At 33.2% G+C, this 26,481-nt stretch overlaps 3 protein-coding genes across 3 annotated transcripts in view; 2 read left to right on the top strand and 1 right to left on the bottom strand.

The window, feature by feature from the left end:
- The window catches only part of LOC117121182 (receptor-type tyrosine-protein phosphatase kappa-like), a 16,969-nt gene extending 3,334 nt beyond the window's left edge, over positions 1 to 13,635 (bottom strand). Inside the window, exons 1-8 of the mRNA XM_033266296.1 lie at positions 13,545 to 13,635; positions 12,896 to 13,204; positions 12,276 to 12,346; positions 11,679 to 11,907; positions 9,783 to 10,070; positions 7,901 to 8,203; positions 3,815 to 3,925; positions 2,127 to 2,366 (exon numbers count right to left, since the gene is read on the bottom strand). Of these exons, the coding sequence (XP_033122187.1) occupies positions 2,127 to 2,366; positions 3,815 to 3,925; positions 7,901 to 8,203; positions 9,783 to 10,070; positions 11,679 to 11,907; positions 12,276 to 12,346; positions 12,896 to 13,204; positions 13,545 to 13,635 (1,642 nt within the window). The remainder of the gene's footprint in view (positions 1 to 2,126; positions 2,367 to 3,814; positions 3,926 to 7,900; positions 8,204 to 9,782; positions 10,071 to 11,678; positions 11,908 to 12,275; positions 12,347 to 12,895; positions 13,205 to 13,544) is intronic.
- A 149-nt stretch (positions 13,636 to 13,784) lies between these two features.
- LOC117121181 (multidrug resistance-associated protein 9-like) lies at positions 13,785 to 23,800 on the top strand. The gene is made up of 10 exons (XM_033266295.1): positions 13,785 to 13,794; positions 14,580 to 14,862; positions 16,767 to 16,953; positions 18,031 to 18,123; positions 18,324 to 18,507; positions 18,997 to 19,156; positions 20,109 to 20,187; positions 20,438 to 20,551; positions 20,885 to 21,049; positions 21,933 to 23,800. Exons 1-10 carry the CDS (start codon positions 13,785 to 13,787, stop codon positions 22,020 to 22,022), a joined length of 1,365 nt encoding a protein of 454 aa, XP_033122186.1. The 3' UTR covers positions 22,023 to 23,800.
- An 87-nt stretch (positions 23,801 to 23,887) lies between these two features.
- The window catches only part of LOC117121168 (carbohydrate sulfotransferase 11-like), a 12,719-nt gene continuing 10,125 nt past the window's right edge, over positions 23,888 to 26,481 (top strand). The window contains exon 1 of the mRNA XM_033266273.1: positions 23,888 to 24,038. The gene's annotated coding sequence lies outside the window, so the exon portion shown is untranslated. The remainder of the gene's footprint in view (positions 24,039 to 26,481) is intronic.

Here is a 26,481-nt window from a genome sequence, read left to right as displayed (position 1 = left end):
GTACGTGTTTGTACCTAGAAATAGCTAGTCGTCTATTTTAGCATCTGACCTACTTCTGTCTTTGCAATAATGTAACAAAAATGGAAATAAGACAAACAAGAAATCACAAACCTTGTGTCATCTTCTCCTGAGTACCATGGCAATAAATATGTGGAGACTTTTCTTTCCACAATTATACTCCAGTTATGCAACTAAAGAAATAGGCCTAGCAAGTTGAGTGATTTTCTCGGGCTTATGAATATAACAGAAGCATGAAAAGGCTTTTAAAATTATCAAAGTATTGATAATTTTATATAGAAAATATAAATATGGAAATACATATTTCCTTTACAATATTATTATAACATGATAAGAACATTTATGGTAAATGGAAACGTAACAGACAAGAAAAAAAAACGTATACGAAACTAATCTATTGACTATACTTATTCCATAGATTTTTTATTTGATTCAAGCATTAATAAAAATTATATCAATGTATATAGCAAGAACCAAAAAAACGTATCTCAAACTCGGTCAACTTCGTAACATCTGCGTTGTTTCTGTAAAAAAAGAAAAATAGCACTAAGTTATACAGTAATATAGTAGCAATAACAAACTTTAATACTAATAAAAATAATTGTTAATAAACTAATGTTACAGTAATTTAAATAACAAATTGGCTGGTTTTTCCAGATACAAATGTAAAAAAAAAATAATATAATAATAATAATAATAATAATAATAATAATAATATATAACATCATATCATATTTTAGTATTTATTTCATTTGCTGTATTTGTTATGTAGTAGAAAGCGTAAGATTCATAACAAAACGAAAATAAAAACAATAACAAACTTTAATAGTAATAAAAATAATTGTTAATAAACTAATGTTACAGTAATTTAAATGACAAATTGGCTGGTTTTTCCAGATACAATGTAAATAAATAAAACAAATAATATAATAATAATATTAATAATAATAATAATATATAACATCATATCAAATTAATTTAGTATTTATTTTATTTGCTGTATTTGTTATGTAGTAGAAAGCGTAGGATTCATAACAAAACGAAAATAAAAACCGTCCGATAATATTAATTGATAGTTTAGTAATAATAGTATTAATTTTATTTGCTTTTAAGTAGCCTGTTGTTACTTATTAGAAAAAAAGTATGATAAACCAATTGACGAACTTGCAATGATAATTAGGCCTAGTTATATTAAATTTAGCGTTTCGAAACTCCATTGGCGTTCCATATATTTGTTGAAAGCAAACCGCGACCGAAATGAAGCGCGACCGAAACGAAGCGCGACCGAAATGATCTGTATTCGAACTAACAGGAGTTACTAAAGAACTAACAAGAATTACTAAGGGAGAACTAACAGAAGCTACTAAGGGAGAAATAACAGGAGCTACTACTGGCGGAGGGGCTTTAGAAACCAAGGAAAGCCCATGACATTAAACTAAGCGAGTCACGAATCTTATAAATGAAAGGTAACTTATAAAACCTTGTATAAATGACACAAATACTAAATTGATGTTATCTTAAAAAATATATTATAGTTTAATACATAGGACTACATACATACACCAGACCTATTGTGAGATGGAACAGTACCACTTACAGTTTTGAACAGATCAACGCTTAATCAGCAATAATAGGCCTACTATTATATAACCTCTATATAGAAACCAGTGAGAAAACAGAAAAAAGAATATTATATTTTGTTCCATTTATTAAAGGTGTATTGTCCCTTAATTGCTAGTGTAAAAAATTAATAAAAATTAATTTTGAAATCAACTTGCTCATTTTTCAATAACATACAAATTATTAACTTCTGCATAGAAATTATTGAATTTAAAAAATGTGTACCCTAATTTTTTAAACCAGAAAAATATTATAAAAGTAATAAAACACATCCCCAGTAACTGGAAGTGTTTCTATCATTTTTCACTGTAAACTGATGGGTAGACATTTTTTAAATACACTAATTGCTATGTTTTATGTCACTTCAAAATGGCAAGTTAATTTCAAAAAAATATTTTTATAATTTTTTGGTATTTAACATCATAAGACAATACATCTTTAAACAAAATGAACATAATGTATTATGGATAGTGATTTATGCCTGTTACCTATGACCTTTACGGTAAAAGAACATGAAGTGTTGGTATTTCCTGAGCCGTCCGTCGCAGTAACTGATACAAGGTGGTTTCCAATCTCTAACAAGTCCTGTTGCTGAATATTTGTTGTGATAATTGGTGGTACACCTGAGTTATCGGTTGCTTTAGGAGGAGTCCAAGCGGCAGCAGCAGTATTGATTGTCAGCAGCTGCATATCTGGTGGGCAAAATGTTATCATTGGTGCTACATTATCTGCAGGAGATAGGATACACGGTAATTTTAGTGACATGCATCGTAATTTTTAAGTAAATAAATACAGACCATCACCAATTAAAGGCCACCGTTCCGCGGCCCCAGTTGAATTCGTATCCTTTATCATTAGCTGTTCCCTCAAATTAAAGACTCCCTCCATTTTGGGTAGTACTAAAGTGCGAGGCAGCGAGGCATGCGAGGCAGCGAGGCAAAACGACGATTCATGCGAGGCATCGTTTTACCATCCCCAAAAGTGCGAGGCATAACAACGATTCATGCGAGGCATCGTTTTACATCGAAATATGTGCAGAGAACAACGAAAATCCAATGTAAAAGTAATATTACGTACTATTTAATAATTATGCGTGATAGTCATTGTCAAATTTGCTACTTAATTTGATTTGCAACCACAGTGGATTTATTTTTCTCCGCCTAGGCTTAGGCTATATAGTCAGTAACATCGCTGATCACAGGGGGGGATCCAGGATCTGCTGCATTCCCATCAAAGATCTTATAAACACAAGATAGCGTTCTCCGCGATTTACGCGTAACAAATAGAAGCGTCGGTCAAGGGTCAAAAGTTTCCAATTTAGCAAGAGGGAATCCATGTATGGACATGATTATTTAAGGCTTTGTTCCCAGCTAATATTTTAAGGCTTTGTCTGCACTCAAATTTTACGTGACAAATTTGTGTCATGTATCCAGGTACGGACATGATTATGTGATAATAACAACCAAATATCGGAATGTGTCTATCACATTTATTTGTCACATAACATTTGATAGTGTGTACGGAGCTTTAGGTTTCAATTTGATGTATGCAACACTTTTTGTAGAACAATAAATATGTAGGCCCATCTAAAGTAAATTTGCAATTAAAATAACACTGTAAAGTTCCTGCTAACCGCAAACAACATTCGCGAAAGTTATAATAACGTGTTGGTGTTTTCCCTGTTTAATTCATGCAGTCTACTTTCGTTCTTTCTTTTCTGTTATCTGCCTTTATCCCTTGTATACTGTTTCTTCATTCTTTCTGAGCACTCCCTCAATATGATGCATTGAGACTTGCAAAATGCGCCTTATAAGTCGGTAACATTGCAACGTTGCGGCTATACCCTATACAGTATACCTAAAACAACATTCGAGAACGTTACAATGACGTGTCGTGCTTCTTTTCTTTTTTTTTTGTGGGGGGGGGGGGGGTGGGAAACAAAATTTCCATGAAATTAAATTACCACTAAAAAAACAAAGGTTTTATCTCTATCTCCCCACTTTCGACAACATTAAAGCATAGCTTACTTGTAGCATAATATATTGCCACATGAAAGCGTGTGGTACAATGCCAACGGTACTGAAGGGTACTTTTATACATCACATTAGGTACAGTACTCCATCGCAGAACTACTTTTAATATGCAATAATTTCTTTCACATACAAAGTCAACTTACCTACATCACATTGAGTACCCTCCCATCCGCTGTTACATGTGCAGTTAAAGAAATTCAGATGGTTGTTACACACACCGTTAACACATTTGTTGCTCCCGCATTCACTGGTGTCTAGAAACAAACAAAACAAGTCAGCAAGCAATAAAGGTTTGAAATAAGATTTTGATGTATTATGTTCATTTTATTTTATATAAATTCTTAGATTTATTATTGTCATTCATGTTATTCTTACCAATTTCGCAGTTACCATTAGCCGAACCAGCATTACAGTACATTCGTACCGTTGTCGATACAAACAGCTAAATGTTGACATGGGTTATTCTCTACGTATTAACATTTATTAGGTAGATAACCTTTTTTACATAATTAAAGAGCAGCACCATTTACACCATAATATATAATAGGCTAGAGGGGGGGGGGTCACCGTACACCCCCACCCCCACAGTTAAACTTACTTGGTATCATTTTGTTCCTACGGGCATATAGAACAAAAAAAATTGATGTTAACAAGAAAAATATAGGGATGCATTGTATGTACTCGCGTCATTTGTAATGGTCGTTAGTGTTTTATAGTGGTCAATACTTGGGGGGGGGGGTAACATTTATGCCCATAACCTGTGATTTCAAAATCCCATTAATATTATTTTGGTAGCAATGTGTAGCATATATGTTTTTTAATCATATGCTGTTTAAATGAAATGTTATGGTTATTATTAACGTCACTAGAAGTCAAAAGGTCATTGACCTTTTTATAAAATGCAAATTTTTGCATAAAATATCAATAAACTTCAGTGTCATATGTCTAATTTTGGATGTATTTGATACAAATTGTGTTTTTCGTGTAGATATTGACATATGGAATACAAAAAGTGAGGTTAACAAGAAAAAAATTAAAATGCATTATGTACTATTGTTATTGTTTATGATCCGAGAAATTTGTAATCAACAACAATTTTTGAGGTAGGGGGTAACATTTATGCTCATAACTCTTGAATTAGTCAATGGATTTGTATGAAGTTGGTATCAAAATTTAGCTTATAGATTGGTCAGCCATTCAAATTGTAAAAGCTTTGAAACAGGCAGAAAATAACGTAACTAGAGGTGAAAAGGTCGTTTACCTCCACAAAAAAGTTGTAAATTTATTCCCAATTCAAACGTTTACAAATCTGCAGTTGTGAGTAGATTTGATACTAATTAGTATTTTCAATTAGAAATAAGCATATGGAATACAAAAAATGATATTAACAAGAAAAATGTATAAATTGATTAAATGTACTACTGTCATTGTGTTATAATCTTATAATTTGTAATCAACAACAGTTTTTGGGGTAGGGGGTAACATTAAATGCTCATAACTCTTGAACAAAGATTGGTTAATGATATAAGTTAATGATGCACATATTTCAATTATGATTAATTTGAGCATTTTTGTTGATAATCAATCTATTCCTCAAATGGACTATTTTTTAAAAAATCGATCAATGGTCTCTAGCATTGTGTTATTTGAAATCTCATTAAAATTAGCAGTCTCAGAAGTTGGATTTCTTAAATAGCACTTTAATGACTGACAGTCCTGACATTACATACCTGAGATGAAAATTCTGTACCAAGGCAAAATGAGTTGAACTTGTCTGCAATTTTAATTTGGTTGCACATTAGTTTAGGCCTATTATCAATTTTAAAGAATTTAAGAAACTCTTTCCACTATTTTTATTTACACTTACTTCATGGTTGACCACGCCATTTTTACATCATTTGTAAACATTTCAAAGCATGAAAACATAAATGGTTTACAAGTTATTACGGCGTACTGTGATATCAGGATAAAAGTGCTCCTGGATGACAAATTGACGAATTGCGAGCCTTTCAGATTGAATTTTTGATTCCAGACAAGTTATCAATAACCATAAAAATTAAATATGCATATAATAGGTCAAATCCATTCACCTTGTATTTCAATCTGTGACAACGAGCAATAAATATTGTGGCAATCCATAAAGGTGTACTCGCAGCCGCTGAGGAGTGCCCTTTCAACTGTATTTCCATGCAGCGGGCGAGAACTCGGGCCAGCTCACGCTTTCAATGTCGTCGAGGATGTAGATGGGGGCCATTAAGCAACATCACTCAACTAATTTCTTCATTAGTTTTGGCCGTAAAAATTACATATTACATAGTTAGAAATTGATTGTAATTTTGCTCTATTAGGGCCCTCCATTGTAGGTTAGAAGCGTCTGACTAGTTGCTATCTGTATTATGAGCCAATAATATAACTATATATTTCCAACTCACAAATGTAACTATTTACAACTCCTGCTATTTAATACCGGTGGTGCCATGCATATCGTGTCGGAAAATCGGGTGCAATAGTCTTCAGATATAAATGCATGTTTTTTGGTGCATGCTGGTGTATGGGTTGGTGTTGCACATGTATATAAGCCTATTCTTGTTTTACAGTAGGCGAATTTAGCTAGTATTATTATTATTGCTCTTTCCAATTCTAAAATGCATAATAATTGGAACATTGTCGTCCATTAAGATGATTTCCTGATCTTGATGTTTTTTCTTGAATTGATTCAGTCTGTTTTTCACTTTTGTCTTATATTTATATGTATTTGTATTGGTTTAACTGTTGTTCTTTGGTATGGACATGAAATTTCAAAATAAAAGATGAATGAATGAAATGAGTTATTATTATTATTATTATTATTATTATTATTATTATTATTATTATTATTTCTATTGTTATTGTATATTATTATTATTATTATTATTATATTATTATTATTATTATTATTATTATTATTATTATTATTATTATTATTATTATTATTATTATTATTATCTCCGCCAGAAGATATATGTGTTTTATCTCCGCCAGGAGATATATGTATTCGTTCATGTAAGTTTGTGTGTGTGTGTACAGTTTAACGCTTTGCTGTTTTAGTTATTTTGTCTGTGTTCGAAATACCTAAAAAATGGCTGCTGCGCATAGACATAAATGAAAATAACAAGGTGTGTTAGGTCGAACCCAAGGAAGAAATTATTAAATTTTGGTGACTGTCCGGAGTAGGCTGTGGATGTGTGGACCACTTAAAGGAATTTGTCCTAGACATGATATTTCAGAAAGTAATCAATTGATATGAATACAATTTTCATGGAAGTTTAACCAAGTTAAAAGGAAGAAATTATCAAGTGTTGGTCACGATCCAAATTCGGGGGTTAACTTGAGAGTCATTATAAATGTTAAAGTCTTATGTGCTTTTTTTGTGTTCAAAATATCTATAAAAAAAAAAAACAGCTGCACCGATCTAAATGCCAGAGACAGGGATTGTTATGATAATAACCCAAGGATGATGTGATTAAATTTTGGTGACTATTCGGCATAGGGTATGCATTATGAGGACCATTCAACTACATTTACCAGATATGTATAGCTGGCAATATTACACCCCTATTATACAACAACCAGCGGATCGACCGCATCGACTATATACAAAGTTATATGGCGCAACAGGGCGAGGGTTTGTAATATCAGATTATCTTGTTTACACATTGTATTTATAGGACAACATTTGTTGAGAGCTATGCTACACGATGTAGCATCATATCCTTTATTCAGACACTGTATGTACCTTTCTTGATGGCCTATATAATTTAACAGTGTTAACGGCTTTCTTGGTTTATGTTATATGTTAATATATTTTCAGCAGATTTATCTGGTTTACGGCCTCTAGAGGCGTACCAATGCGTAATACAATGTACCTGATGGTTATTTATTGACAGTGAGAGGTTGCATGTTCGAATCTCGTCTAATGCATTTTATTAGACAATGTATTTACAGGACAACATTCGTTGGGAGCTATGATATATGTATATCATTAAAGAAAGGTATATGTATGCATGCATGTATATGTGTATGGGGGTGGGTGTATGTCTGTAAAAAAGGTAAAGGTATAATGTATGTGTGTGCGTGGTAGTAGAATACAAATCTAATGGACACTGAATAATTATGATCTCATCGAAATAACTTCAACATCAAGAGCAATATACAGTGAGGTCGTATCTTATATTTAAATTTCCACTTACTTGAATTTATCGGAGCTGTTCGCACTTCGATGACCTCACTCCAGGGTCCCCTTCCTTTACTAGTATACGCGCGAACCTTAACAAAGTACAGCGTGTCGGGTTCGAGCCCAGTGTGTTCAATATTACTTGGGACCTTGATAGCACCGCTTTCAGCATCTTCCACTAGCTGCTTTATTTTAGAGAAGTATGACTCATATTTTGTAATTACTCCATTTGCCTCGCCATCAATCGGACGATTCCAAAACAGATAAATAGAGTTCTGTGTAACTTCGTATTGGATGTCAACCGGTGGACCAGTCGGAGCTTAAGTGAAACATACATAAGAGCAAATATATAAATATATGTTTTCACTTGAATTTGCAAAAGGGCTTTGAACTTGAATTTAGACAAGCAGTGATAACACATTTTCGAATATAAATAATACTACAATAACAGCGGGAGGCCTGCAGTAGATTTATGATGCTGTTTGTAATTTAGTTTGCAACTTTGGCGACACACCACTGGATTTGATTAATTGTTTTATCTAGTAAATTTTATTATGCATACATTGTTAACTATCATAAATGAGAAACATAAGCTTAAAATTAACATACAAGGGTGTACCTAACTAGCAAGCAAGCTTCACACTGATGATAGAAATTGGTTTCCGAAACATGTCTGAATTGTGATACTGATTATGAATTTGTGATACTGATGTCTGTAGACTCTGTAAGACGGAATAAATACCAATATGGGAGGAAGATTAAGTCTCTGTTCTCTCCATTAAATGTCTGTAGATAATAATTGCGCATATATAAATCTTCGCCCACAAATGTAATAATTTTCTTTAGGCCTACAGTCTGTCTCTTATACACATCTAGATGTGTATAAGAGACAGATATATACACAGCCAAATAGTGGAATACAAGCTATGTGGCTCGGTTCCAGTAGATACAGAGAATATTTTGTCATTCTTAACGCGTCCTACGAAATTCTTACGAGATAGCACTAGTCCGTGAATTTGTGAACAAGATCGGAGATCTGAAGATGCAATCTCTACCGTGCATCAATGGCGGCCTGCTGGATCTCAAAAGAGATTCTTTAATGAAATATAAATAAATTTTAAAAGGCAAATGGGAAAATTAAATTAAATTAAGAATGATACATATACTACTGGCACTTGGAATCACCACAACACATTCGTGGTCAATCTATAGCTTTTGTTTGGCTGTCCTGGCTTCGGTGATTCTTATTTTGAGCCTTTGTTCATTTCGTAATGATCCAATATTACAGAAACTAAATTACGTTAATTCTATTATCATTACAATTATTATTATTATTATTATTATTATTATTATTATTATTATTATTATTATTATTATTATTATTATTATTATTATTATCATTATTATTATTATTATTATTAGTAAAATTATTATTCTTAGTAGTACGGTGTTATTAAATCAAAGAACAAACCAGTTGATCTATCTTCTCTAGAATTAAGTATTAATAATGAGAAAATTCAACGATTAATTGTTGCTAATTTCCTGGGTATATACCCTGATGAGGCACTATCATTCAATTATTATATCAATATGATTGCTACAAGAGGTTCTTAATAAAATCAAATCCAGATTACCAAACCATCATTTTAATTATACACAACTATTTTATTACCAAACATCAGTTATGCTATTACTAACTTACTTTACTAAGTAGACTAAGGGGCAAAAAAGTATAATTTTTATAGTGGAGGATGAGTTTTTAATTCTTTTTCATTTTTTGTCAGATTTATCTCTTTCTAAATTATTCTTTTCATCAATTCATTACAGAAATTCAATAATTAAATGTAAGTTGAAACTGTAATCATTATGACACTAACATACTCAGTGGCTGTACTTACAGCTCTGTGGAGTTGTTATAGAAAATGAAGTTGGCTGTCCTGGCTTCGGTGATGACGTTGATGCGCTCACGTATATAATATAATCCGTGTGCCATCGTATTTTCAGCTTACAATATGTAAAACGGACTGTCTCCGTTTTCACTTCTTCTCCTCCTGTCACTCGAACTAATGTAACGTTGTAGGATTGTATTATACCATGTGGATTAGTAGGTTTCTCCCAGCTTACAGTTATGTATGGTTCAACCTCATCATTGTTGACAACTCGAAGATTTTTAACTGGACCAGAAGCTGTAACAATAATAACAATAATAATAATAATACTAATAATAATAATAATAATAATAATAATAATCATAATAATAATAATAATAATAATAAACATAAAAATAATAATAATAGTAATAATAATAATAATGAGAATAAAGATGATGATGATGATGATGATAAATAATAAATTTGATATTAGATTTTATTATTATTATTACGGCTTCTTTCTTATTTTGAGCCTTTGTTCATTTCGTAATGATCCAATATTACAGAAACTTAATTACGTTAATTCTATTATCATTACAATTATTATTATTATTATTATTATTATTATTATTATTATTATTATTATTATTATTATTATTATTATTAGTAAAATTATTATTCTTAGTAGTACGGTGTTATTAAATCAAAGAACAAACCAGTTGATCTATCTTCTCTAGAATTAAATATTAATAATGAGAAAATTCAACGATTAATTGTTGCTAATTTCCTGGGTATATACCCTGATGAGGCACTATCATTCAATTATTATATCAATATGATTGCTACAAAAAGTTCTTAATAAAATTAAATCCAGATTACCAAACCATCATGTTAATTATACACAACTATTATATTACCAAACATCAGTTATGCTATTACTAACTTACTTTACTAAGTAGACTAAGGGGCAAAAAAGTATAAGTTTCCATGAAACAAGAACATGGAACCATCTTTCAAATAGTCTAAAAATGCTCGTAGCTTAAGTATTTTCAAGCATGACTTGCACATTCAGCTTATTGAAAATATAAAACAAAATTGAAATTATTTAATCTTTTACTCTAACTAAGTATCAATGTCTTATTTATCACGTAAATAATAATCTTCCGCCCCCGAAAAACTCAGAAATACGTCCGGAGGGGGATACAGAAGTGTCCGGAGGGGGATAGTTTTACCTTTAGATGACTAGAAGATTAGATTACTTTTAGTTTAACATTTCAATTGTACTATTAATTGTTTTCAGGCCCTAAAACATTGACTCAGGAATACAGAGATGGTGTCTGGCGGCGGATAGTTTTACCTTTAGATGACTAGAAGATAGATTACTTCTAGTTTAAAATTTCACTTGTACTATCAATCGTTTTCAGGCCCTAAAACATTGACTCAGGAATACAGGGATGGTGTCTGGCGGTGGATAGTTTTACCTCCAAAGTTTTCTTGATTATAGTTTGTTTTTTTTTTGTTTGTTAAGAATTAATTATCTTATTATTTAAATGGGTTACATAAAAACCTTTGCTTCCAATATTCCTTCCTCATTTATTGTTTTGGGCATACTTTAAATTTTCTATTGTAACCAAACATGTGAGTATGAATGTGACTTCGTGAAATAAGCTGAAATCGAAAATCAATCAATAATAACGTTTATACAACTGTAATAATAGGTTAATTATAACAGCGCCATCTGGGCCTATCATGGAGTTGAAAAGTTCTATTTTACGTACCCCGGTACTTTAATTTAACAATTCATTTCTCAAAATAAACGAATTTATCCATGCTCTATGAACTGCTATTAATTATAATACTATTCATTTATTTAATTTTAAAAAAATCTGATTTTATTTCCTAGGCAAGGTAAACACAACTTACGACCCTGAGAAACGCGTATGTCGTACGTCCGAGAAGCACTGCCCTCTAAGTAGCAATTGAGTGCTGTAACTTTAACGAGGTAAAGCTCATACGGCACTAAGCCTGTAATGTTTACTTCCAAGATATTTGGGTGGTCCACATGAAGGGTATTGTTATTTTCTTGGTCTCTGGACAGTGCATAAGTAACATAAAACCCATCATAGTCTGGAGGCTCAGTTGGTGACGTCATCTAAAAACAAATTAAACCAATAAAATGTTTGTATAATTAGAAAGGACAGATTCGGAGCCAACTTGAATTTGGACAATGACCTTTTACACAATTGGCCTATATGTGGCATCCTATTTCTAGATTTACCTCCATAATGTAGAATAGTTCAAGATCAATCACTTTTGAGATTAAAACAATTTTTCGGATGCTAATATGTTTACATTATTTACAATTGGCTAAGAAGACAATTGTGAATATTTGTAATAAAAGTTGCAAATTTAAAAGGTTTCATTTTTAGGCCTATATAACTATTCAATATTATGATAGGCATACATATAATCAATTTCAAATATTACAATTATATATATAGTATGAATATTTGTACGTACAGTCCACTCTATATATATGGTATGTTCATCCGGGCTTCTTCTACTAACAATCCGTGGAACGTCTTTTGGAGCTAGGAATAATCAAAGGTTTTATTTAAACTAATAAAAGTCACATGTGATATGGTAATAATAATGCTACTCAAGCTATAGTGTTAATAATAACAATTAACATTAACGGTGATAATCAGTAAAATATACAACTACTACTTCTACTACTTATGGTGATGATGACGGTAATTATCATAAGCATAATGATGATGATCATCATCATCATAATTAAGGGTGATGATGATAATGATGATGTTGATTAAGGGTGATGATGATAATGATCGTGATGATGATGGTGATAATCATAATGATAATAATGATGATAATGATGATAATAGTGATGATGATGATTGCAATTTTAATGACAATAGCAATGATCATGATGTATCATTCTCGTCATTATCATCATCACCATCATCATCATCATCATCATCATCATCATCTTAATAATAATAATAAACTTAATAAACGTAATATTAATAATAGTGTTATAATAAAAGTAATACTTTAAATTGTGATATTGAATGTTACAGATATTTATCCTAATATTAAAATTAATGACGAAAGCTTACGATAACACTTAATTATGATAACTGTAGTTTCGCTGAAATTGCCGATCCCTCCGCCAGGACGTTCAAACTTTGTCTTGAACTCGTATGTCTGGTGTGGTGTGACAGAGGTCAATGTGAACCCGCCGACAACATCGGCAACGCTGATTCTCTCCTCAATCCAGTCACTTTCAGTTAATGTTTGTAGGCGGTAGAAAAGATAAACGGTTGTTACCGGTCCGTCTCCAGTATAATTTTGATAATGCAGGTCTAGTCGAAGAATTCTGTTTGAATTTTCTATCTCTTCTGGACCTATCGTAGGAGTAGGGGGATCTGTGGAAAAATTAATGAAATATTGGCAGTAGCAACAGCAGCAGTACTAGTAGTGGCATATCCAGGAGTGTTGAAATGGGGATGCTGATGAGGGTGCGAAGGTGAAGTGGGGCTCGATGATCAGTTGAGGGGCGCTAATTCGCAGAATAAGGTGGTTTTTCAAAAAAGAAAGGGGATCTGGGGGTCCTCCCCCGGGAAAATTGAGCTAGGTGTCTAATGACTTTGTTCTTCAAAATTCAAGGTTTCCCCCTCTTGAAAACGGTCAGGTAAACCTTCTCATTCTTATTGCAGTAAATAGGCCTGTTATGTGTGTATACAAAAAAAAATAGTAGTTCCATACGTATTCTTTTTTCAATTAATCGATAAGCTACAGAGAAAACTGGAGGGGGTCCCCGGTGAAAATTTTGATTCCTAAAAGGCGGGAAATGCATATTCCCGACTTCTGAGGTGTTTGTTTGTTTGTTTTTATTGGTTTCTCCACACACAACATAAATAGTACAATGTATTCAAACTTAACTAACATTACAAAAGTAGATAAGAAGAAAAAAATATATATATATATACATATATGTGCATATACATGCATAACTGTACAGTACAATATACACATACATATACACACATACATACATATATACTGTAAATTAGATATTAAATAAATAAGTAAGTGTGTGGATGGAGGCCAAAATAAGTTTATACAAACTTTAAGTTATGGCCACCAGTTAAAATTGAATAAATAAAATTGAACTTAATGACGTACAGATGATTACATATTTTAAATAATCACAGGCAGTCTGGTTTAACAAGAAATTTAATTTTGAAGACACACTGCACCATAAAATATTTGATACAGTATAATTTTGATCAGTCTCTTTATTCATGTGGGAGCAGTGTGTCACCAAAATCAAAATTACTAACAGGCAAATAGTATTAAATATTGAGAAAGAAACATACGTATACACATATACACACGCATACATATGAACACATACACACATATACACATACACACATACATACATATATATATATATATATATATATATATATATACATACAGTATATACACACATATACACATACACACATACATACACATACATGCGCACACATACATACATATACACACATGTACACATATACACGCACATGCACATACATGTAGTTTCAGCTGTAAAATTTGTAAATAATGATACAGGTAATAATAATAATAATAATAATAATAATAATAATAATAATAATAATAATAATAATAATAATGCATAAACATGAACAGAAGGCTTATCTGCCATATGCCGAGACCAAAGATTTTTTCAAGTTATGACATATGACTGACATATTTAAACTTTCTGTTTTTTTTGTTTTATTTTTGCAGTTGATAACAATCTTCCTACAAATCTTGAATTCTTTGTGTGCTTCGCATTTTCAACTTTGGGGTTTCTATTAGCTATTGCATTCATCTGGCCGTCAATCGTATGTGTCCTTGTGTTCTTGGTTGCAACGTATGTATATTATACAAGATTTTTCAGTCCAGGTTTCTTCAATGTTAAACGCTTAGAAAACACAACTTCATCGTTAGCTATTTCACATATAACAGCCACTGTACAAGGAAGTGCAACTATACAGGCGTACAACAAAACTGAACATTTTCAAAATACGTAAGCATAAGTTTCATTTATTTTTAAATTTTATTATTTATTCAGTATGAATTTGAGAAATAATTTCGTTTGTCATACCAAATCGATTCTAAAAATTAAACTCTATCTGCACTATCAATTTTGTTTGTCACAATTAACCGTGATATGCCCATATTTGGCTGCAATATGACATGACCATGCCCATGGGCACATCACATAGACATGTCACATAAGATTTGATAGGGTGTACACAGAGCATAAGGTTTATGAGCAGCTCGTTCTGCAATCTCAAGCATCGAAGTTCCATAAACACATAGGCCTAACCAAAACATAACTCGACGTACGAAGCTTTATAAAGAGTCTGAATTGGTTAGACCTATAGAGCATCAAGAAAATGGTGTGAAGAGATCATGCTAGTTAAACTGAACACGATATCTCCAACTTCTGCAGTAGTATACGTTTATTAAGCTTAGTAGATCCATAGTTACCAACCTGAGAGATTTTAAATGCGTGACTACATCAATTGGTTGGGGGTGAGGGACCGCAAGTGTTCATAGGCGGGGCCCCGGTGGGGGTCGGGTTTGAGTCACATAATCAACGGTTGGTTGTGACAATGAATGCGCAAGACTGCATGCGTCTCATTTTACTAATTGGTTGACTGAGTTATTTTGGTCGAAAAAGAGACATTTTCTCGATGAATTTATTCTTGAACGAGATAACGAAAGCTTTCTAATGAGTCTAATGAGTCAAGTTACTGCATGACTATTTTTATATTTTTTTAAAATAAAACCAGTGTCTTCTAATTATAAATATATTTTCCCCTAAATTCGTAATACTTTGTAACTATTCGTTATCACGCATAGACTTGTGCTAAATGCATGACAAATTATGATATTATGACAAAATGCGTGTATCATTCAAAATCACCACGAAACTTTTAACCGTCCCGCACGATGCGAGACGGTTGGTAACTATGATAGACCTGGTTAAAATAACATACCGGTATTCATAAAACATATAAACATTCATTCCCAGTGCAATAAGATTACACAACAGTAAATAACAAGATATTTTTTGAATGTTGTAGTGAGCAAGACTGTATAATTTCTGATTTATTATTTACATTTATTAATACAAACATCATATTATGTATAAAAAAAACCTCTTGAATATATGGAATAAATGTATTGAATTTTGCTGGAAGGAGTACAATCTTTTATGTAAATGGTAACTAATAGAACTTAAACGAAATTATAAATCATATTAAAGTGCTTAAAAAATAAACTTCCTTAAAACTAACCAGTTGGATTTCTTCGGTGTCAGATACACACCAAAGCCATAAGAATCATTTGCACTGTGGTGGATTGGCAATCCCTGCTCTTTTTCGAAGAGTGTACTGTGTTCTTTAGCGTGCATTTGAACTATTTTGCACACGGGACCAACGGCTTAAACGTCATATCCGATGGTGTGCGCTTTAGAAACTTGCATTTCAGCCCTCCAGCTAAAACACAAAGAGAGAGCAGCGATAGAAATTGAACCGGTGAGCAAGAGATCTACACGGCTCAGCGCACACACAGGGGCTATCACCAGTGGCGTATCTAGGGTAGGGCGCAAATGACTCCCCCCAGTCGCCCCTACCCCAAAAATCACCATATTTTGCGAACTAGCGCCCCTCTACTGATCATCGAGCCCCCCACCACCCTTCAACTTCGTGCCCACCCATCAGTGCCCCCCCCCCATTTCAGGACCTCTAGATACGCCACTGGCTACCACCAGTTTAGCCGACTGAGCTAGCTGCTTAGTATAACGGATAATTAGGTAATCCGGCCACTACACCGCTATCCAGCATTTTGAGGCATATGGCAACACGTAGTTAAGAACATTTTGAAAATGTTGTTTTAATTTTTTTATTTTTTTACTCGAAGGTTTGAAACATTGCTGACGAATAATTCTACAGCTCTGCATCTGAACGAGGCGGTATTGTTATGGGTGTGGATTCGACTTGATGTCCTTACGATCATCGGTCTACTTGCTTCAACACTTTATGGTGTATTCAACCAAGGGACGCTTTCGTCTCCAGTAACCGGGCTTCTAATCACATTGTCATACATAGTAAGGAAAATCATGGCGTCTATCGTACTCGCGCGAATAAGCGCCCGGGCGCTTAAAATATTTTTTGCACTTTCTGAGGGGCGCTTATTTAAACGGGGTGCTTATGAAAATAGAGTGGAATTTGAGGGGGGCGCTTATGGAAATAGATGAAAATCGAAGGGTTCTTATGGCAAATTATTAAATTCAAGAGGCATTTTTTGAACGAAACAAGATTATATAAGGACATTACGAATGGTGGTTAGGCGGAATAAATAATCGTCCAGAGAACATGGCTCATAACAAGAATGCGTGTATATTTACATAAAAGCAAAATAGCAAATGCAATTAGTGGTTGTGGGTAGTGGTTAGCTTGTTGGCCATCGGCCGATTGAGATCAGCAGGATGGCGAGATCATTGTATTTTGCATTTGAAAACTCAGATGAGAATGTGCTAAAGGTGCAAATTGTAGGAAAAGAAAAAAGAGGAGTAGGACTATTCATATAGACAAATTACTAAAAAGAGTAAAGTTGGAAATTTACTGTCTGTCCAGGGTTTGGAGCTCTCATCTGTCCAAGAGAAATCCTCATTTTGATATTGACCTAAGAAGAATGTGTTTCCACTCTGCAGCTCAATTATGCCAACAACCACAGTCCCAGGATTGATTGGATTATTGACTTGCTAAAAAGAAAATCTTATGATATTTCAAATGGGGCGCTTATTCGCGCGAGTACGGTATTTGTTTAATATAATAATGATAAAATAGTCACTGAATTCTGTATACAAACCATGATCTACCGTGTATCATAAAACGTGTAAAGCAGGCCACACATTGCACCGACCGTCAGTGTTCCATCTCTCCTCTATGATCTTTAGACGAAGCAACGGCGTCTGTATTGTCAGTAGCACTCTGAGCCAAGAGAGGCATAGATGGCTTTCATCGTCTTTTAAGATGATCTTGTGCCGCGATCAATCGTGTCGGTCGACGACAGCCGGCGCAATGTGTGCTCCGCTTAAGATTTTAATTGGTTAAATATTTTACTTAGAATTGCTTTATCGTACAGTATTTGATATATTTTTTTGCATCATTACCTGGCTTAGGTAACTACAGGACTGGCTATTTTGGTATTGAAGAACTATTTACAAATCTCCCTCCGATTGATATCAGTTGAAAGGGTAGAAGAGTATATTCGAGTAAGTGGTGGAGTTGATTTTGATTAATTTATTATTTTTCATCTTCCGATTTATGGAAATAGACTTAGTACTTTTCTATTACAAAGAATAATGCTTATTGGTTTCGTTTTGTCTGGCTTATTCAGTACAATATTAAACACACTGTTTAAATAATTTGATAATATAAATATTATTATTAGTATTATTATTATGAAATTCAGGATGTTGAGCCAGAGGAGACAATGAATATATACAACAATAAAGACGATTGGGTTGTTGATGGAAAAGTACAGTTCAATAATTACAGCATGAGGTACAGAAAAAACCTTCCAACAATTCTAAATGACGTCACCATAAAGATCAACGCGGGAGAAAAAGTTGGAATTGTTGGGAGAACAGGATCTGGTAAATGACACTTTTTTGCATTTTTATGTTGGTAGGCCTATTATTTATAGACATAGAACTATACAATAAACCGAATGATGTATTATATCGCAGTGGACTGAGAAGCTTGGGCCGTGCGACAAACGCTAGTTTCTATGTAAAGACTGGTTTTTTAAAATATATTTCCCTCACATCCAACAGCAAAGTACGCTCGCCTCTTGCAGGATAGAATGATGCTTTATAAACCAAGTATCTTATTAGGCCTAGGAGTGGAGGTGATTTAATCTTGAGACTGAGTCCTGCTGCGACAGGAATTGAACCCAGCATCCTAGGATTAGAAGGCAAACGTCTTAACCACAGGCAATTCCCCTCCACTCTATTTTCAAGGAGTAAGTCGCTTTATATATAAATAGTTGTACAGAGGACATTTGAGATTTGTCTGGATTGAAATCATTCTAGTAGAAATAGAATACCTACACTTTCATGCTATCCTTTCACTTTATTTTTTAGGAAAATCATCTCTTGGTGTTGCGATGTACCGCCTAGCTGAACGCGTAGAAGGCACAATTACAATAGATGATGTTGAGATTCATAATATCAAGCTGAACAAGTTACGCCAAAAACTTTCAATAATCCCCCAAGACCCGGTACTCTTTGCTGGCACAGTGAGGTATGGCATAGATACCGTAGGAACGCGTTTCTAGTGAAAAGTGCAACTAATAAAAACACGGTCATCCGAGCATTGGCGTGTGGGCTGAGCTTAAATGACGGTCACCAACGGAAGTTGAAGCTGACCTTACTTCTTGCGAGCCACGCATGCTGCGAAAAAAGTAAACAACACACCACGAAAGTATGAAAAAAGTATGATATGATCTCCAAGCATTTCATCCTATTGGTTTAATTTTTTTCTTCGCCCCGAATTTCCCGTGGACGAGCGATTAAACCAAAGAAGAGGTCAATTTGGGTCACCGATGGGTCATGACTAACACGGTATTGCGTTGCAGCTGAAAAGTGTACCATAAAACACGCGTATTCTGAACGCGAACCCTATAACGAATGCTTGTAAAAACACGCATTTTTAGAACGCATTCCTAACCGTGTTTTTGTTTTGGGGTCCGTTTCTACTGGGGAAAAAACACGTGCTTTTTAATAACCGTTTGAAAACACGTGTTTTTTTGTTCAGCAGAAACAGGCCCATACTAATAATCACAAATTTCATCTTTACTCTACATTTCACTCTTTGCTAACATCTCATCTGTTGTTATTATTGTTATTATGAAAATACGAATTACGATATGAACTTTATTATCTTTCATTATAAATAACAAAAGAAAAGCATCTTCAGTTGGCAAACGCAGACAAAAGACGTTAAAATGCAGAAGAAAATCTAAAAATTTCATATTGTTATTATCATTTTCAAAAACATCATATTATTATTATTATTATTATTATTATTATTATTATTATTATTGTTATTATTGTTTGTTGCTATTATTAATGTTATTGTTATTGTTATTATTATTATTATTATTTATATTATGATTATTATTATTGTTATCATTATTATTAGGCCTATTATTAATTGTTCAATATATATATATTTTTTTAAATTGACATTAAAGGTACAATCTTGATCCATTCAACGAATTCAGTGACGAGGATATCTGGAAAGCCTTGGAGAGGACACACGTCAAAGACTTGGTAAACCGTTGCTTTAACACTTCACTTAACAAGAAATCTCTACACACACCACAAACGCATGCACTGATAGGCCTATCATTAATTCCTGGCTTATTCTAAGCAGTAACTAATAATACGATTTCGCTTAAAGAGTTGAAGTCATTCATTTTTAAAACGAATTCATCCTTCAAAATCATTTGAAAAATTTTCTATTAGTTATTTTTATTATCACAATTTTGATTAGTACATATTTTTTGTTTTTCTCTAACAGATATTTACTTTGGGTGAACAGCTTGAGGCACCGGTTGTCGAAAATGGTGAAAACTTTTCCGTTGGAGAACGTCAGCTGATTTGCATGGCAAGAGCTCTGCTTCGTAAAAATAAGGTTCGTTGGAAATGAACTTGAGCACTTGAAAAGAGTTAATTTATTCCATGACTTAAATAATTCGATTAAAGTCTACTGACTAAGATGCTATATTGGCTTTAACGACCTTCATAAAGCAAGTTTTTACTTGCAAAAATATGGCGTAGGCCAAAACTTTTTTCTTTCTCCCTCTTAGAAAATTTGTTGTACCATTTTTCAAAAATTAATCGTTATCTTATTATAATGGATTAATTTAATAACACATGTAATACAATTCAAACCAAATGGTATTCCATGAGGAATATTCCCCAGCTAGAAATGATTTTTAATATTATTCTTCTTTTGGTGATATAGATACTGATATTAGATGAAGCCACGGCGGCTATTGACACGGAAACTGACAGTATGATCCAGCAAACGATCCGAGAATCGTTCTCAAATTGTACATTACTTATCATTGCACATAGACTGAATACCATTCTCGATTGTGATACCATATTGGTAATGGACGGCGGCCGGGTGAGTTTATTTGGACCTTTTCACTATACGCCACACCCTTTGCATATTGATGCTAAGATCTAACAAAACGACAGCGTAATTACGTAAACTTTCGGTTGTTAGATCCAGTGGCGGGGCCAGGATTCCCCCGACGGGGGTCCAAGGTCCCCGACGAGCAAAAATTGGGCGTCGCTAAAAACCCACTAAAAACCTTTCGAAATTGGTCCAGGGGAAAAAAACCCCCCAAAATATGACAATTTAGGGGTTTCAAAAGCTTATTTAATCGATTTTGGAGTCAGTTAGTAGGCCCTATGTAAAAAACACATATATTTTTTTCTCCCCGACGAATTATAGTTTTCTCCCCAACGGGGTGGGGAGGGGGTGGGCAAGATTCCCCGACGGTGGGGAAGGGGATTTGTCTCCCCCAGCCCCACGTAGCGCCGCCACTGCTTAGATCATGCGTGTATTTCTGACCCCGTTCTGATTGGTCATTTTGCTAAATTTAATACACTCCAATGTAATGTTCAATTAACAGCCAATTATCTATGTCCTACCTAAATATATACTGTAAAACTTACAAGTCTGTATGACCAACGAGCATTTAGCTTTTGTAGAAATAAAATAAATCTATGTATATCAGAAAATATTTACTAAAAACGGGAGAATTCCGATTGGGCCATTAAAATATAACTCCACCCTGATCAGACTTCAGTATATACTTACAGTCCGTCGTCGAATATCCATAGAGAAAATATAGTTTATTTTCTTTATGGGCTACCTAACTTGAAGTACACAGGTGGGCGAAAAATAAACAATCGAATAAGGCTCAAATGCATTTAAAACATTATTATGAAAATGATCTCTTTGATACTAACCACTTTACTTATGTTTTTGTTCAATTTAGGTTGCTGAAATGGACCGTCCCGAAGTCCTTCTTGCAGACGAGGACTCTGTTTTAAACAAGATGAAAAAAACATATTTTTCTACAAAATAAATAATGAAAGCTAAGGAACCTGTCGATTAAAATAGTTAAATAGTCTTGTTTAATATGGAATTTATTTAATTTTAAGTAATTATACAGTAACTGTTACCAGAAGGCATTCACATTTGATGGGCTAATATGTATGCCTAACCTTATTTATTTGTATCAATTTGATAGTTATCTAAACTTTAAATATATTATTGTTGTTATTTATAATGAAGAACAAAAACAGATTTATTGGAAAGTGTATAAGTGAAAACAATACCATCAGGGGAAGAATTATGGGGGGGGGGGTGACAGGCCGGCCCCGCTCCCTCCCCGCCTCCCATTGGAAAGTAATAAAAAAAAGAAAAAGAAAAAATTGATTGCCCAAAAACGCTTGAACATCTGTTGGATTCGCCATTGACCATGTCCAGAAATCCGTACAGATCTTGATCAATTAAATCAATATTAGAATCTCCTATTACGAAATGTGGAAAATATATCCATAGAATGCACACTATGTATCTCTATAACGGATAATTTTATATTATTTTTTGAGCACATTCCTGAATTCATTATTCATTAAAAAATTGCACACACAGTGAGGCACTGAATGGCGTAATTTTGTTTCAAAAAAGTATGTTAAGAGGTCTCTTAACAACTCCTTATTTTTTTAAAACTTATACCTATATTATCAATCCTAACAATAACTTTAAGAAAATTATTCATATGGTGGTTTAATGGATTGGTTTCAATTTAGTGGGTATAGGAATAGCAACAGCATCACCGGCTAGAAAGTAGTAAAGTTTCACTCTTGTTCCTCTCACTAGGCCTAAACTTTCCATTTTATAACGATCGGAACGGAAATGTTTTTCTATGCTTCTTTTGTCTTCACTGGTATATATCTCAATTTAATTAACAACTCCCTGCTCTCGCTAACGTTTACAAATTAAATAATAGCGTTAATTACTTTACTTGTATTATTCGAAAAGAGTAGGTTGTTCCCCCGGTGTACTGGTCCATTTCAGCCCAGTGTCCGGCCACAGACGGAGCGTTTACGTCGCGGCCCATGTCAGGTATCCTACCTGCGAATCCTTCTACCACACTACGTAAGCAAGATCATACACACTTGCTACGTACGGTAGTTGTAGCAAATTGTATTTTTCTTTAGTTAAGTTCTTACATTTGTCTAGCTTTAAGTAGTTGTTTTCCTCTTCATTCCTTAGTTATATGTATTGTGTAATGTCAAATAAATATTATTATTATTATTATTATTATTATTATTATTAATATTATTAATATTATTAATATTATTATTATTATTATTGTTATTATTATTATTAATATTATTATTAGTGACTGACGCGAGAAGAAGACTTGTATCATGACTTTTACACATTGACCTAGTTATGTGTGCAGACGAGTACTAGTACTGTACCCGCATTATTACATGTCTGTCTTCAACACTAAAGTAGTTCCATATGCAGTAAGTCAATTCTATTTCATAATTTTATTGATTCGTTGAATGAGTTTTTGATAGCTGCATTCACTAAAAATCTTGCTAATCATGATGATTTAGCACAGTTTGTCTAAACTGACTCTTCGGATAACATTGTTGGACAAAATATCATTTAGATTCCGAATTGTTAACCGTAAGTTAAGATTTTCGTGTGAGGTATTTAAGTTGAAAATGCACAGACATAATGTGTAATATTAATTCACGCAAAAGCAACATTTCTTTTTAGAACTATCTACGTGGTGTACTGCAAGCATTGTCATGGTATTAAATTGATTTTCCAAGTCCGTAAGTCTAATTCCGTCTCTTTTATGACTTTGGTGACCTATTATTGATCGTCTCTTTTGAAGTACCTATACACAGCCTCTAAGAACTACGACAATTGTTTATTCTCACGTCGTTATAGGTTCAACTTAGTTTTAAATAATTCATACGTTGATCAACACGTCGTAACAGCTAGGCTTATACACCGTAGGCCTACCCGGAATTCTTGGATTTATTTATCACCAAAATTTCAAATCAGTGGCCTGGTAAGTAGAAATATAGACTATTCAAAAATACTAATTACTAGGCCTATTTCAAATTTGTACCACCAATGTTAAGAAATTTCAGATGTATTTTCTCAATTCAAATTTAGAAATGTTCCGCTTAATGAAAATTTCACCTGTCAATCCTCTATGAGTCTATAACAGGAGCCACAGGGGAGGTGCTGGGACAACTCCATCACTTCTTGAGCCATGATCAAATTCTTCTCAGAAGACTTCAAAAGTCGAGCCAAAAACATGCACCGAAACAGAATGACCCGAGTATTCGGAACAGCTAAAACTATTCGGTTTTAAGATTTAAAATACACATATATATTAATCATTTTCTCATCAAAAGAATCTAGACAAAATGTGGAAAACTAATATTTAAAATGCAAATAATAGTATTTACTTTTCATATTCACTAATTGTTAAGAGGGCAAAAATAAGTAATAAAGATATTAAAGACATAATCAAAAATTTACTTAAGATAATTGTAACATGATGTTAATGTAAATCAAAGACTCAGGTATTGTGGTTCTTAGGAATTATTTTTCTGTCCGTTAATTGACAGAGAAAATTATTTTGACCTAAATATACAAATTAAGCAATTCAAAAAATAGAATAAAATTGTTCATAATTTTACCCCTAACATTTTTTTCATATTTATACCTCATACATTTATCCCCCATATTTACCCCTCACGGTTCCCCCAAAACAAGTCAGCCATTCCGAACATTTAATACCAGCATTAACTAACATTGTATTGTTTGTTTATTGCAATACGTCCAATGGCTTTATTTATTTTACACAATGTAAACAAATAGATATGGCATTTAACTCTACACTTCACATATTTTCTAGTACAAAAGTCATAAGATGATTGTCAAGAACAACAAAAATTGTCAAGAAAAAAAAAAATAAAACTTTAGAGTTACTAATTTTGTCTTCACAATTGCATGTATGTTAATCAGTTTTAATATTTAAAAGGCAATAGACCTATCAATTATCTCCTCTAAACAGATTGTGAAAAGTTATATTTAAAATGCAAATACTAGTATTTACTTGTCACGATCACTAATTGAATTGTTGAGTGGAAAAAAGTAAGTAATTTTGTCCTCACAATTGCATGTATGTTAATCAGTTTTACGATTTAAAAGGCAAGAGACCTATCAATTATCTCCTCTAAACAGATTGTGAAAAGTTATATTTAAAATGCAAATACTAGTATTTACTTGTCACGATCACTACCGGTAATTGATTTGTTGAGTGGGAAAAAGTAAGTAAATGCATTAAAGATATAATGTTAATCAAAAAGTTACTTAAAAATAATTGCAACATAATATGAAGAACAACTTACTCAGGTGTTATGGTTCTTATAGAATTTACTCCGTTAATTGACAAAGAAAATTAATTTTTCTCATTCAATATTTTTTAATAACTGACCTAAATATACAAAATAAACAATTTAATAATAGGAATAAACGTCCATATTTACCAATCATATTTTTTCATATCTACCGCTCATATTTACCCCTCACGGTTCCCCAAAACAAGTCAACTATTCCAAATGTTTAATACCAGCATTAACTAACACTGTATTGTTTGTTTATTTTAAAACGTCCAATGACTTTATTAGTTATCATACACAATGTAAACAAACAGATGGCACTTAACTCTACACTTAACACATTTTCTAGTACAAAATTCATAAGATGATCGCTAAGACCAACGATACTAGAAACACAAGATAGACTTCTCCACAGAAAAAAGTGTTCCACCGAAATGCATGGTAGGAATACAAACAATGGGGCGCCCCGTACGGCTAGATCTAAAAAGCGTCTACCAAACTTTCGTTACCAAGTCGTCGCGTATTTATTTGTCAATTCTCAATTAAAAAATTGTACACAATTGTACAGTTAGTACAATTGTACCCAGACAGTGACAACGGTGAATACATAATTATTCCTTTGCGGAGGTAGAAATCTTTGCTATTATCCAAATAAAACACACAATTAAGCCTATGGATCAGTATAGAAAACAACCATAGCGCAGAATCGTATGGCCAGACACACTCCAGTGATGAAGTTTTCCTCCATTAGTGGAAAAAGAAGGGCGCCATGTGCGTCTGGATATACTTCAAAGATCTTATAAACACAAGATAGCGTTCTCCGGGATGCGACTTTTTTTTCCGTACGAAACATTTGCATGAAACTTCACTCGGGCCATCTCGGATTGACTCGAGTGAGTACGATACGAGGAACAAGAGAAGACACTTCGCAATGTCGTGACGCTCGAGTTTTACTATTATTGCTCTTTCTATGTTTACCTACGGTAGGCCTATGAAATTTCACGGACTTAAGTGATGTACGTCACTGTGTAACTACTGTCTCTTATACACATCTAGATGTGTATAAGAGACAGACAACACACAAAACCCCTAAAGATA

This window comes from Anneissia japonica, unplaced genomic scaffold (genome assembly GCF_011630105.1).
Source record: "Anneissia japonica isolate Jap-2015-1 unplaced genomic scaffold, ASM1163010v1 scaffold993_len1110182_cov180, whole genome shotgun sequence".
NCBI lineage: Eukaryota > Metazoa > Echinodermata > Crinoidea > Comatulida > Comatulidae > Anneissia > Anneissia japonica.
Note: the sequence above shows the minus strand (reverse complement) of the source record. Positions and strands in the feature narration are given on the sequence as shown.